General features: G+C 62.8%; 1 protein-coding gene across 2 annotated transcripts; it reads right to left on the reverse strand.

The window, feature by feature from the left end:
* Positions 1-1,756: 1,756 nt before the first annotated feature.
* Positions 1,757-14,144, reverse strand: DAPK3 (death associated protein kinase 3). 2 transcript variants are annotated; one of them, XM_059388659.1, is made up of 9 exons: positions 14,073-14,144; positions 13,002-13,158; positions 7,997-8,357; positions 7,710-7,839; positions 7,409-7,457; positions 6,581-6,607; positions 4,481-4,633; positions 3,736-3,781; positions 1,757-3,380 (listed from the first exon to the last, which is right to left on the reverse strand). In XM_059388659.1, the coding sequence occupies exons 2-9, from the start codon at positions 13,061-13,063 to the stop codon at positions 2,844-2,846; spliced, it is 1,365 nt and encodes a 454-aa protein (XP_059244642.1). In that variant the 5' UTR covers positions 13,064-13,158; positions 14,073-14,144; the 3' UTR covers positions 1,757-2,843. The 2 variants fall into 2 exon arrangements, with proteins under 2 accessions (XP_059244642.1, XP_059244641.1); XM_059388658.1 differs by having other exon boundaries at positions 14,034-14,144.
* Between the last annotated feature and the right edge of the window lie 76 nt (positions 14,145-14,220).

Raw genomic sequence — 14,220 nt, forward strand, 5'->3', positions numbered from 1 at the left:
GACTCTGTCCCGGTGAAGCACGGACTCCCTACCCCCTGCCCCAGCCCTGGCTCCCACCCTCTCCTCTCTGTGTGGACAGGACTCCTCCTGGGAGTGGGGTCCTGCGGGATGTGTCCTCTGGTCTGGCTGGTCTGAGCCACGTCCTCGGAGTCCCTGTGCATCACGGCAGGGGTCAGGGTCCCCTCCTTCCTAAGGCGGAACACTACCAGGGTGTGGACGGACCACCCCTTCTTTATCCGTCCGTCCGTCGGTGGCCACTGGTTGCGTCCACCTTTTGGCTACTGTGCCCAGTCCTGTTTTAAGCACTTTACGTCTCTCAATGTGTTTCATCTTCCAAACCAACCCCTGGGGCAGCTGATGCTGCTTCCACCAGCGCCAGCCACGGAGAGCCTGCAGGCAGGACGGAAGCCACAGTGTTACAGAGCCTGATGAGGGAAGTGACCTCCGGCACCACGGCAGCGCTCTGTCGGCTAGAACCCACCACTGGGCCGACCCGGGCTCGAGGGGCGACAGCAAGGGGCAGAGACCCACGGGGGCCATCACGGGGGGCCGAGTCTGCGGGCCCAAGTCGGAATAAGTAACAGTATCGGCCCCACAGGCTCTGCGAAATGACACCAGCACTTGCCGAGGACTGGCGTGGGCCAGAGCCCTGACAAGGTGCCCTGTGACCCCCGAGTGGCTTCCCATGCCCCCGAATCCTGGAATGAGGGACCCAGGGCCGGGCTGGGCAGAGCCGCCTGGATAACCCAGGTAGGAGGGGGAGGGCTGAGCGGTTTCCAAGGACACCCGCTGTTCCCCGGAGCAGGGGACAGCAACCTAGGCCTGCAGCATGGCGCACCCCGCATACTGAGGGTAGGTGCAGGTCCCAAGTGAATTTCGTTTTCCACCAGTCTTAGACCAGCTGGACGGACAAGCAGTCCCTCCCCCCCAGTACCAGGACAGACACTGTCTCAGCGCCCCCGGCAGCACCACCCAGTGCCCGCCACGGTGCCCAGAACGTGCGAGGCTAGCTCTGCACCGGCTGGGTGGAGCCGTCTACCCATCCCTGGGGGCCCCGGGGGGCTAAGGCCAGCTGATCCCACACACTGCGCCCAGCCGGGCGCCCCCTCCCACGGCCAGCCCGCCGTTCTCTCCGGCGTGACCCAGGCAGACTTGCCGCTCAGTCATCCTAAAGGACCTGAAGGCCAGATGCCGCGTGCGGGGCAAACCAGGTCCTGGCCAGACAGACCAGCTGCCAAGGAGCATCAGGGACACAGAGAAGACCTGAGAGCTGAAATCTACTGAATCCGAAAGAGCTGAAATCTACTGAAATGCTGAAACCTGAAACCTGGACCAGGAAGACAGTAAAAGGAGTGAGTGTCACGGGAAGTCAGCTGGTTTGTGTTTAAATAAGGTAAAAAGAAATGACAAGGAGAAATGTGGCCCAGAGTGTAGGGAATGAGACAATGAGAGGCCGGCCGGCGGCAGCAGGGGCTGAGCAGACGTTCCCGCCCCTTCTGAGCAGACGGGGTGGCCCCTGTGCCCGGCCCGAAGACCGCCACGGAGCCCGACTGCGGCCTGGCAGCACCAGAGGCGGCACAAAGGGGCAAAAAACCCTCCGACTTCACCCTGGCTGCCTGGAAACTTCTGGTTCCTCACAAGGAAGTGAGACCAGCCGAACCCCAAGATCAGGGCAGCCTGCACAGCCCCCCATGATGCCCTCTTCTGCCCCACGAGTGCAGGAGCAGAGGGACAGACACAGTCAGACACAGCCACGTCCATGGGCACACAAAGAGCCTCGTGTGGGGAGCGGGGCTTTATTTCCCTTCGGCTCGCAGCAGACACATGCAGTAGAGCACAGCAGAGCTCGCAGAGCGGGGACGGTGGTTCCCAGCCCAGACCCTGGGCTAGGCCGAGGCAGTCAGGACAGCTCCGCCAGACCCCACAGCAGGGTCCTCCGGTCCTGGCCGGTCCCCCTGCCTGGTCCCTCCCTGCACTCGGCCCAGGATGGCCTGTCTGGAGAACACCCTCCGGTCTAGATGGGTTGCACCGGTTGCTTGCTTAACCTGACCACGGCCCAGACGCTCGATGTGGTGAAGCCTGAACTCAGGCCCTTCCCTGGGGGCGCGGCTCTGCTCAAGGGCGGCACCTAGTGGCGGACGCTAGCACTGCCCGCTGCAACTCAGCCCCTCTGGGGTCCAGGGCCACTGGGCTTTCTCCACCCGCAGGGCAGCGGGGCCTGCCCGGGCACTCAGGGGACACTGAGCCTTCACAGAGTGTCCCGGGGACGATGACTCCACGGGGGCCACTGTGAGCCCTGACAGTCCAAAAGGCAGCACTGGAACAGGGATGGGAGCCAGACGGGCGTGGGCGCGTCATCCATGTGCACGTGGCCGTGGGCGCTTCAGAAAGGAGCGTGGGGCTGCGCAGTGCTGCACTCTGCGCCCAAGGCTCCATGGGCTTCTGCACCAGGGCTCGGGGCCCGGCCCCAGACACCCTCAGTGGCCCCTCCACGGGCCCTGGTGCCAGCTCAGGGCCGAGGGGGCACAATGAGGATAGGGGGTGGAGACAGCAGTCTGTCTGTCACCCCCGCAGTCCCCGGGGCAGCTGCCTCCCGCCTGGTGTCCGGCAGAGGCAAGTGAGGCCCCTCCGACTCTAAGCCGGCACAGGCCGGGCCCACGGAGGCCGCCCTCACCGGCCAAGTGCTCGCAGAGCCCAGAGTTCCTCCAGTGATGTCACCCCAGAAGCCCCCCAAGGTGCCAGAGCCTCGGGACAGAGGAGCCAAGTGGCCTCGGGTTCCCGACCCCCCGGAGCGCGTCCCAGCCCAACGCCACCAACTCTCCCCCCCACCCCGCCCCAAGGCCCTAGCGGAGGCTGCACTCCACGCCCTGCAGCTTCTCCTGCTCCATGGCCCGCACCAGATCCTGCACGAAGCGCATCTCGGAGGCCACCTGCTTCGCCAGGGCCTCGTAGCGGTTCTCGAGGCGGCTGAAGCGGCGCTTGAGCCCGCTGGCCCCCAGCAGGGTGCCCTTGGCCTCCTCCTGGGCCTGCCGCTGCAGCGCCTCAGTTTTGTGCAGCTCCTGCCGCAGCCGCCGCAGGTCCTGGCCGATGCTCTCGTTCTCCTCCCGGTACCAGGCCTCCTTCTCCGCGTAGATGGCCGTCAGCGCCTCGATGTCCTCGTGGCACAGGCGCCGGCTGTGCTCCAGCCCCCGCAGGCCCTCCTCGGCCGCCGCCACCTCCTCCAACACCTTGGAGAAGCGCTCGAAGTTGACGTAGGTGTTGTTGGGGGGCATGCTGGAGTGCGACTTGATGGTGTACTCCTTGAGCCGTGCTGTCTTCAGGCGCCGCCGCTCGGGCTTCCGGCCGCTGTCCTCGCGCCGCACGTTCCGCCGCCGGATCGCCTGCGGAGAGGGACGGGCGCCTGGAGCGGGGCCTCCGGGCCGGGCGGCCTCCGAGGGTCCCCCAGCCTCCCGCTAGGACGGCAGAGCTCAGTGGTCATGCCCGAGCCGGACCCTCTGGCCCTTTACAGGAGGTGCCACTCCCGCCCATTCTGGAAGTTTCTCTGGGATGGAGCCCAGCTGTGTGCAGAGGGGGTAAAGAGCCAACCTGGGCCTCCTAGAGGGGAGGGCTCCAATACCACCCTGGCACACAGTGCACACCTGCGACCACCCAGGCCTCGCACCCCGGGGGCCTTCCCGGGACAGAGACCTTGTCACACACACTGTCCCTGAGTGGGGGCTGCTCCAGCCACCTCACCTTGATCCAGGGATGCTCCAGGCTCTGGGCGATGGTCATTCTTCTCCTGGAAGACCCCCGCCCCATGCCCTGGTTAGTGCCACACAAGCCATGTGCCCTACCCTCCCACGAGGCTGATGGGGAGACCGGAACAGGAAAGGGGTTGTCCAGATTCTCCGCCAAATGGCTGTTTTCCATCCCCACCTCAGACGGCTCTCTATGCACGGACCCCCGGGACTCACCTCCAGCCTGGGGGCATGTCCCCAAAATGCCCTTGAAACAACCTGTGCCCTCCAGCATGTCTGTTCCGCTCAGGCAGCAAGGAGCCCATGAAGGGGCCAGTGGGGGCGCAGGCCCTGGGGTCTCCCGTGCTTTCTGAGGGGTTTTGTGAACGGCGGCGAGATCGAACGCTGGGTCTCGCCAACTCAGGCGCCCACAGGAGGGACCAGGCAGATGCCAGGAATGAGCGCCCGTGCCAGGGGGGCAACACGAGCCCCTCACCATGAACGAGAGCTCTGTGACACCCCATGTTTTAGAATTCCCTGGGAGAAGTACCCCGGAATCTGGAATGTGACATGAAAACGATCTTAAACGTCAGCAAGGAATAAACGGCTCTGAAAGACACAGCGGGAGCCCCGCTAACCGTCTGTGCCATCCCCAAGTCCCAGTTACACAGAGGGGACAGCACGGAGAGACGTGCTCTCGGGGGACCAGGTGGCCTCTCCTGCCAGCCCCCTGCCCCTCCTCCCCCGCCTGGCGTTCCTACTTGGGGTCTTTGACGAGCAGCCGGCGGATGAAGTCCTTGGCCAGCTCGCTGGTGTTGCTGAAGTATTCCTCGTCGAAGTCGTAGTTCACGGCCGAGATGTTGGTCAGGGTCTCCTGCTTCGTCTCACCCAGGAACGGGGAGGCGCCGCTCAGACTGGAAGACAGACACAGGGCTCAGCCTCCCCGGCGCTCGCTCCCTGCCACCTCGGGGGCCAGACGCAGAAGCAAGCGGATGCTGGGCCCTGGGCTCCCCGACACACCCGCATCCCCCCGGAACCTGCCCCAATCAGCTTCCGGCCTCCCACCAGAAAGCACGAGGACGTCACACCCAGCCACTGATGGACACAGAAGAGGGGATCAAAGTCTCTAACGAAGCTGGAAGCATCTGGCCTAAACGTTTAGCGATTCCAGAAGGAAAGCCGGCAACTTCCCAGGAGGGTGTCCAGGCTGACACCACGCCAGCCCCCGGGCAGGGTGCACAGTCCCCAGCAGGACACGAGGACATCGTATGTCGCCCGGAGCTGCTCCGCTGGCAGGGCCGTGACACATAGTGGGGAACACACTTCTGGTTCTCACCCCCATCCTTGGATACGGAGCTCCCACAGGCCTCGTACTTTCTTAAACGCTAAAAACTCAGAAAGCGGGAGCGTCTGTAAGGGTATCTGGTCTCTAGCCTCGGTTTCTTAGCACCGTGCTAAGGTGAGAAGAGCCCTTTGCCGTCCATCATGAGCCCCTTTCAACCTCTTGGAAGGGCGCTAGATGCCCTGGGCTGCGGCTGGTGGTGGCAAGCAGCCCTGGGGCTAGCGGGGTGCATCCGCCCACCCCATGCCTGACCTCTGGGGCAGGCGGAGGGGCTGGAGACAGAGCTCATCACCCACAATTCAATCACTCGGGCCTACAGCACAGAACCTCTGTGAAATCCCTCAACGAAAGGGCTCTGAGTTTCCAGGTGGGGAACGCCTCCGCGTGTGGAGAAGAGAGCGCACCCCCAGGTCCACGGAGACAGAAGCTGCTGCACTCGGAGCCCCCCTAGGCCTCGCCCTATGCGCCTCATCAGGCCGTCCGACCCTATCTACAGCCGTCGTAACCGACGGCTACCAGTAAGCGGTTCTGAGTTCTGAGACCCGCCCCCGCAGCTCTCCTGGCCAAGGGGGGTCATGGGGGGCCTCTGCAGGGACAACCCGGCCTGTGGCTCGCAGCTGAAGCGGGACAAGCCCTGAGCCACCTCCAGGCAGACGGGACCAGAACCGAGCAAAGATGGGCGCCTCGGTCCTGCGTGGGGTCCTGGACCAGGAAGAAACAAGAACGGGACAACTCCAGGACTCTGCCTGCTGGTGGCGTCCTGGGCGCATTTCTTGGTGTTGACAAATGCTCTTTAAGGTGCAAACGTCTGGGGAAGCTGGTGAGGGGCACGGAAACTGCAGCGTGGTCTTTGCAGCTCCTCCCTAAGTCTAAACTTAACTCTGATCTTTAAAAACAAAAACTAACCGGAAACTATTTTAAAAATCCAGCTCAAGAAACCTTCAGGGTGCATCGCTGGGCCACAAGACCTTGACAAGGGAAGAAAAAGCAGTGGGGAGGGGCGCCTGGGGGGCTCAGTGGGTTAAAGCCTCTGCCTTGGGCTCAGGTCATGATCTCAGGGTCCTGGGATCGAGCCCCACATCGGGCTCTCTGCTCAGCAGGGAGCCTGCTTCCCCCCCCCCTCTGCCTGCCTCTCTGCCTGCTTGTGATCTCTGTCAAATAAATAAATAAAATCTTAAAAGAAAAAAAAAAGCAGTGGGGGCTTGTCTGACGCCAGGACGGGGGTGAGGAACAGTCTAACCGGGGAGGCCCAGGGAATGAGGCCAGAGAAACCCCAGAGAAACCCCCACCGCACAGGGCAGGGCTCTCCAGGAGCCCGAGACAGGAACCATCTTTCCCTCCTCCAGGAATTCATCCATCCGCCACCCATCCCCCACCCATCTCCCCACACCCATCCCCCCGCCCATCCCCCACCCAGCCAGCCACCAAGTTCACTGAGCACTGCGGAGGTTCAGAGCTCTGGTCCCTGTCCCCGCCAGCAGGCCCCAGCACACCCAGGAAGCACGGAGCAGGCACTCACAGGATGTACGTGATGACGCCGATGCTCCTGGAGGGGACACACAAGAACAGAACGGTCAGCTCCACGGTGTGGGGAGGGGAGCACCCCAATTCCCAGAACCTCTAATGCCCGGGGGTCTGCAGCCCGGGTGGGGAACCCAGAGGCCGTGGCCGGCTCTCCTTCCAGGGTCCGCACAGCCTCCACACTAAGGGCCTCCCTGCCTCGGTCCGGGGGTCTCGGGCTGGGGCACTCGCACTGGTCAGGCGAGTCACCCACCACCTATCGAGGCTCCAACCAGACCAGGGTGGCGCTGGGGCCGCTGCGGGGCTCTGATGCCCGCTGCGCTCGAAGGGAGGCTGACGAACCCTTCCTACAAAGGGTGAGAAGGCGACTGTTTCTTGCTTTGTGGGTGCCAGTCTCTGTTACTTGTCTGTGTTAACAACACCTTAAAAGGGGCACCTGGGGGGCTCAGTTAAATGTCTGCCTTCGTCAGGTCGTGATCCCAGCGTCCGGGGAGTCTGCTTCTCCCTCTGCCACTCCCCCTGCTTATGCTCCCCCTCTCTCCCTCCCTCTCTCTCTCTGGCAAATAATAAATAAAACCTTTAAAATAAACACAGACCATGTGAAAACCAGAATGCCATTCCGAACTCACAAAGTGGCTCTGGCTGGCGGGTCCCTGTTCTAAGGCAATGATGGGTCCTGCCCACACCCAGCAGCACCAAGCCAGGCAGATGGACCACATCCCAGCCCGCAGCTGTGGCCTGGCAGCTCCCACGATGGCCAGGGGACTCCCTAAGGAGTAACGGGGCTACATGCCAGGCAGCCTGCCCACCGCCCCCCGCCACTCACCACATGTCCGCCTCCAGACCCAGGGGCTCATAGTTGACAATCTCCGGAGCTGCAGGAACAGGGAGACGGAGGGGCAGGGTCAGACGCTGGTACGTGGGAGACAGCGCGGGGGACACAGTCATGGGGAGAGGCACAGCCCGCCTCGGGGGAGGGGCAGGGTGGCTCCAGGGCAGGAAGGCCTGGCCGCCACAGGACACCAGGACTCAAGAGAGGACACCGGGGCGCGTGGGCCAGACACCCAGGGGCCTGGGATCCTCAAACACCCCACAAACCCCGCCTGAGGCGCCGTGCAGAGCCGCACCCACGAACTCGGGGGTGCCGAAGATGTTCTTGAACTCATTCCCCGCCTCGATCTTGTGGGCGATGCCGAAGTCGATGAGCTTGATCCGCGGGTTGGGCACGTTCTTGTCCAGCAGCATGATGTTTTCCGGCTGCGGGCAAAGCGGGACTCGGTGGTTCTGCCAGCCCAGCATCCCCGGGACAGCCCCGTATCGCTCCCGGGACCCCCCACAGGCCACCAGGCCGCGCTCGGCGCCATAAGGGCCGGACCGGCTCCCGGGACCCTCTGCCCCGCCGGGGTTCGCCCACCTTGAGGTCGAAGTGGGCGATGCGCTTGGAGTGTAGGTAGTGGACGCCGTCCAGGATCTGCTTGAGGAACTGCGTGGCCTCGTCCTCTGTCAGCGACTCCTTCTCGGCCAGGAAGTCGAAGAGCTCCCCGCCCGAAACCAGCTCCAGGATGAGCACCACGTCCGTCTTGTTCTCAAAGATGTCGTGCAGCGTGATGATGTTGGGGTGCCGGATCTCCCGCAGGATGTTCACCTCCCGCTCGATCTCCTCCCGGCTGACCCCCCGGCGGCTGGACGACAGGCGGCGCTTCTTGATGAACTTGGCCGCGTACTCCTTGCCGGTGCCCTTCTGCCGGCACTTCCGCACGATGGCGAACTGGCCGCTGCGGGGACAGAGTGGAGAGCCGGGCTTGGCAGGGGCCGCGGCTTCTGGGACAGCACCTCCCAGCACCCACCCCACCCCCGGGCGGTCAGGCAGCAGGTGAGCCGCTGGGTGGGTCCAAAGCAGCCCTGGCAGCTCTGCCTGGCCGAGAGCAGGAAAGCGGCGCATGTTCACAGACGGGAACCGAGTCCCTCCCGGGGCTGGTGGGACCCCACGCAGCCCGCAGCCCACAGCCCGCAGCCGACAAGAGGTGTTGCTCGCGTACGGCAGGCGGGGGGGCCCAAGGGCGGGGCACCCCACTCGCCATCTGCATCGGAGGAGGGGGCTGAGGTGTGAGGCGTAATTCTACACTGATTCGGTTTCCCACAGTCTATTTCATCATATTTAAAGACCTAAGAGGGGCGCCTGGGTGGCGCCAGTGGGTTAAAGCCTCTGCCTTCGGCTCAGGTCATGATCCCAGAGTCCTGCTTCCTCCCTCTCTCTCTGCCTGCCTCTCCGCCTACTTGTGATCTCTGTCAAATAAATAAATAAAAATCTTTTTTAAAAAATTAAATAAATAAAATAAAATAAAAACCTAAGAAAAAATTTAAAAGCCGCTAACTTCAAAGGGGCTTCTCATGCAACTGGCTGTGTAAGAGCAACACACATTTTCGAACTGACAGGGGCCAGAGCCCGCGCCCATGGAAACAGAAGCTTAGACACCGTTTCCGCGCGCCTCTGCAGGTCCTTCCAGCGTCCGCGCAAGAGAAATGGCAACAGAAATCCACAGGGAAGCTTCTCCGAAAATCCTCAGTCAGCACGATCCCAGCAGCCTCATGGGGAAACAACCAGACGGCCACCGACAGACAAATACAACATGTCCCCCGTGTGCGGGAGCATCCCTCAGCCACAGACAGGAGCGAGGCCCCCACGCGCTGCCCCAGGGACAGACCCCGAGCCCACGACGTGCAGGGAGGGAACCAGACACAGGAGGCCACACGGGGTGTGAGTCCATGTGTGTGACACGCCCAGAGCAGGCTCCTCCAGGGATGGGCAGGGGCTCGTGGAGGCCGGGGGTTGGGGGAGGGGAGGTGACAGCTAATGGGGATGGACTGCTTCTGGGTGATGGAATATTCTGGAATTGTTCAGGGTGACAAGAGCAAAACCCCATACACACACTCAAGATCACTGACTTGCAGGCTGTAAATGCATGAACCGTGCAGCACGTGGACGAGAGCTCAAGACGACGGTTATTGAAGAGAAATCCTATTTACTGCGCTCTAGGGAGCTGTCCGATGTCCAAATTACGCTGCTGTCCAGGAACTTAGTTGTATTAACTGACTGTAACTCAAGAGCTGGCTGAAAAAGGCCAGACAGTAAATATTTTTAGCCTTACGGGCCATGTGGTTTCTGTCACAATTTTTGTGTGTTTTTACAACCTTTTAAAAAAATAAAAAACCGTTCAGAGGCAGACAGGACCACACCGGGCTGGGGCCGGATTTGCCCACAGGCCGCAGTCTGCTGACTCCACGGGGACCAAGAGTAAGACAAGGCACAGGCTCCTGACAGAGACCTCAGGTGCCACGGGGGGTCCAGAGCAGAGAGACGGGACATCTCGGGGAAACGAGGGGAGGGCGCGGAGGAAGGGCGGAGGCGGGCGGGCGGGCGGCAGAGGGACCCAGCGGGGTTCGCGGCTAAGTGGACGGACCCACGGGCCCACGGAGATGTGCTCTACCCACGCTCGGTCGGAAGACGGGGCACACTCAAGCTGGGCGGGTGGGAGGCACCAAATCACCACAACAGCATGGGCTCAGCGAAGTCCCTCCAAGATGCCCGTCGGGGAACCCAGAACCTGTCCACAGACCTCCCCTCCTGGTAAAAGGGCCCTTATAGCTGGATAAAGTCAGGCCCCGAAGTGGGGGTGACCCTGGGTTCCCAGGGGCCCCGGCATCCTCACGAGGTCGTCAGGAGAGGGAGGCAAAGGGTGGGGGTCCCAGAGACGGGCAGACCCCACCCTGCTGGCGGGAAGGACGGAGGGGCGCTGTGGGGCAGGAAAGGCAGGAGCATGGTCTCCGTGGGGCCCTGGGGGACCAGCCCTACAGGTCTGTTTTAGACTCCGGGCTCCCAGACCTTTCCCATAATTCACATCCCTCTGGGCCACTGATCAGGGACAGCAGCGACAGGAGACTCAACACTAATCCAAAAGCCAAGCGCACACAGGTCCGCCGAGAATGGCAGCGCCCCTGGTCAGGCCCAGCCCCCCGCCTCCTGAACCTGCCACCACAGTCCCCCGGACCCGTTACGCTCCTGCCCCCTCCGCGTCTCCACGAACTCTCCCCCACCCGAAACGCCTTCCCCTCTCTTGGGCCTGCACCAGCCAAGCTCCTTCTTCCAGGCCCACGTCCAGTCCCATAACAAACCCCCGACGGGAATGACACCGAATTCCGAACGTTCACCTCTTGCCGACGGCGCTGAGCTAAGTGCTGACGTGGGGCCTCGTTTTCAAATGGAAGGACTGGATTTCCCTGCTTGATTCCAAGCTGAACTAACAGACAAAGAGGAGTGAGGCAGGGCTCATAGGAACAGGCAAAAAGATGCCATTACAGGCTGAACTGGGTCCCCCCAAAATCCGTGCCGAAGTCAAACCCCAGCCCCTCAGAGCGGACCATCCAGAGACAGGGCCTCCGGGAGGTGATTCCGTCCAAGTGAGCTCACAGGCGTGGGCCGGATCCAATCTGAGCGGTATCCTCAGAAGAGCAGAGTAGGACACACAGACACAGACAGACGGCCTTGTAGGGCCACGGGGAGAGGACGGTCATCATCCGCATGCCAAGGACACGCACCTCAGGAGAAGTCAGCCCCGCCGACACCTTGAGCTTGGACCTCCCGCCTCGGCCGGGGAGAGCAAGCACTTGTGCCGTTCAAAGCCGCCTCGCACCCCCCACCCCTACCCCCCCGCTCTCCCCCCCACCCAGTTCTCAGCTGTGACAGCCCCAGTCCACACAGAGGCACGCGCCACTCCCTGAAGCAGAAGCCAGAGCGAAGCCCACCCTTGCCGACCCACAGACTGACATTTCCTGACACCATCGGTGCAAAGCTGAACCAGAAGAAAGAATCCTGCACCTCTGGGTCCCAGCACACCCGGCTTCGCGGCCAGCAGGGCTTGGTGTCAAGGCCGGAATCCCACACGGCCATGGGGCAAGCTGCTTCCCTCCTCTCGGCCTCCGCTTCTCTGTAAGGCTGAGGGCCGGCGCACCTGCCTCGCAGGTCCCTTCGCAGGTGAACGGAAGTTACAGAAAGACAGAAGTCGGGACGTCCAAACCACATCTCTAACTCATGCAGACTGCGGTCCGGAGCACAGTGTCCTCAGACCTCCCCACGCGCTGAGGGTCGTCGGATGGAGTGTGCCGTCCAAGACGACAGCCACCAGCCACGCCGCAGCCCACACGCCAGCCCGAACCGAGTTGTGCTGGGCGTGTGTATCACAAGCAGGTTAAAGAGGCTTCCTATCCAGAAAAGGCAGTAAGATTTTCCACCTGTGATTTTTGTTATGATTACAAGCAAGGTGGTAACTGTCTAATCTACTGGGTTAAATTAAACATATTAATTATTAAAACAGACCCAGCTACTTCCAAGGCGGTGAACATTATACGGGCTGCGGCCTGGCCCGCTGGGATAACCGCGATACTCCAGAGAGGCAGTGGGGCCGGGAGGACCACTGACGAGGCTTCCCGTACGTTCCTTACAGTGATCACAGCACGCGCACTCTCAGGTCTCTCGGGTCACCGAGTCTGCCCGGGGACACATTCCCACGGAATCAGTTCCTAACAGTGGGGTCGGGATGAAGGAAACACACAGGGGACCCTCGGCTGACTCTGGCCCAGCCACCCTCAGCGGGAGGACCTAACGCATTTCCAACAACAAAACGTGAGGCTGGGGGAGGGAGGCTGGGGAGAAGGCGGGTGGTCCATTCTCTACCACTCGATGAAGGAAATTCCTGAAGGAGGGACTTCAGAATCCCAAATGAGCCTGAAACACTTTCTCAGCCCAGGCGTGAGGCACGACTCAGTTACTTACATTCCCTTTTGGTGACATCATGGGGCTGGTAGCCTCGAACTCAACCAAATAAGGTCTGAGGCTGGGGGGCGGGGGGGGGGGAAGGATGGCGCCCGGCTAATCTGAGCCGCGTTCTTGGGGGACACTCCGAGGCCCCGCCAGACAGGAAATCAGCTGCCGGGCTGGACCGGGAAACCTCCGCTCTTTCCCACAAGAATGCTAAACTGCTGGCAGGGACGTGGGCCCGGACAGGAGGCTTCTCCTGCAAACGTGCCCGAAAACCCATCACCTTCCTGGTGAGAGGATTAAACAGAAGGACAGACCAACAGACACCGCCACCACCGCTGCGCTCACACCACAGGGCAGGAACTCTGGCAGGTGCTCCGGGCACTCAATTCGACTCTGCCCCAAAGGAAACGCGCAGAGAAGGTCAGAGTCACAATGCGGGGACAGGGCCACCTGACCCCAATGCCTACACTCCTTGGGCCAGCACATGCCACGGACTCCTTCCCTCCTGGAGAGGAGGATGTAGGACGGGGCAGGGACACTCTCCAGATACCTCCCAGCGCCTCTCTCCCACCCCCGGAGCCCCGTGGCCAGCCTTGCTCACCTGCCCAGCTCCTCCCCCATCTCATAGTAGTCCTCCACGTCTTCCTGCCTGAACGTGGACATGGTGGGCGATCGGCCTTCCGAGGCCTTCCCTCGCTCAAGGCTGGAGACAGGACCTCAGGGCGTCCCCTCGCGGTGACCCTGGAGGAGAAAGGGAACTAGGGAAGAAGTGAGACGTCAGCTACTACTCTTAGCTGCGTGGCGTGACCTCCCCACCCCCACCCTGCCCCCAGACGAAGTTCCAGCTCCTCATAAAGGGCACATGCATGCCGCGGGCCGGTCCGTTCCTGCTATCTCCCCCGGAAATCACACCACCGGAAAGGTCACTGCCAGCCCTACTGTGCGGGCTTGGCCCCGAAACTGCCCCAGGCCCACACCTCTGACTCCCCACACACTGCCCCAGCCCCCTTCTCTGCCTCTCCCGACCCACCATCCTGCAAGTCACCTCCCACCCGCCCCGCTCTGCACACCCCCAAACCCCGGGGCCCCCTCAGGCCTATCCAACTTGCTAAGTCGCGGCACCCACACCCCCACCGCCCTGCCCACCCGCGACCTGAACGCCTCCTGTCCTCACCCATCCCCCCCAACAAGCCCCCGACCTCCGCAGATCTCTTAACACCTTCCTCAGCGCTGCGCTGAATTCCTCGGGAGCTGAACAAAGGCTTCCACGCGCCGGCCAGCCCCCTACCCACGGCCGCCTCCCCCTGACCTGCGCCGTCCGGCAACACTACCCGCTTCCCGGCTCCTCGACGGCACCCCTGCAGAGGCCCGCACCCCGTCTCCCCCACCCGCAAAGGGCCGCATCTCAGAGTCTCCTCCACTGCCCCCTCCCCGACTTCGGACAAGCTCCAGGGTGCACCCCGATGCCCCCTCCCAGGCCCCTCCAGGGACCTCCAAGCCCCAGAGTCCGGGTTCGAGCGTCCCCAAGGCCGCCACGCCCCTCGCAAGCCCCGACCCAGCCCCTTCTCCTGACGGCTCGTCCCAGGGGTCTCCGAGCGTCTCCCCGCGCCCCCGAGTCGCCGCCTCTGCCTACCCCGCCCGCCGTCGGCCAAGGGTCCAGCCCGCTTCGCACCGTCCGCTGCCCCGCGCCCCCGCCGGCCCTCTGCCGCGCTGGCCACCGCCGCCCTCTCCAGCCCCGCCGCCTCGGCCGCCGGGACGCGCCGACCTGCGTCGACGTCCCCGCGTCATCCAGGGCCCGCCCCTGGGAGGTGTGTCCCGCC

This window comes from Mustela nigripes, chromosome 2, assembly GCF_022355385.1.
Source record: "Mustela nigripes isolate SB6536 chromosome 2, MUSNIG.SB6536, whole genome shotgun sequence".
NCBI lineage: Eukaryota > Metazoa > Chordata > Mammalia > Carnivora > Mustelidae > Mustela > Mustela nigripes.

Bases quoted from the DNA above. Each gene is read 5' to 3' on its own strand.
- DAPK3 (XM_059388659.1), bottom strand. From the start codon at position 13,063: ATGTCCACGTTCAGGCAGGAAGACGTGGAGGACTACTATGAGATGGGG. The intron at 3,782-4,480 runs GTAGGAACGCCA...GGGGTCTTCCAG, and splicing joins CTGCTCGTCAAAGACCCCAA to GAGAAGAATGACCATCGCCC. The intron at 3,381-3,735 runs GTGAGGTGGCTG...CCCTCTCCGCAG, and splicing joins TGGAGCATCCCTGGATCAAG to GCGATCCGGCGGCGGAACGT.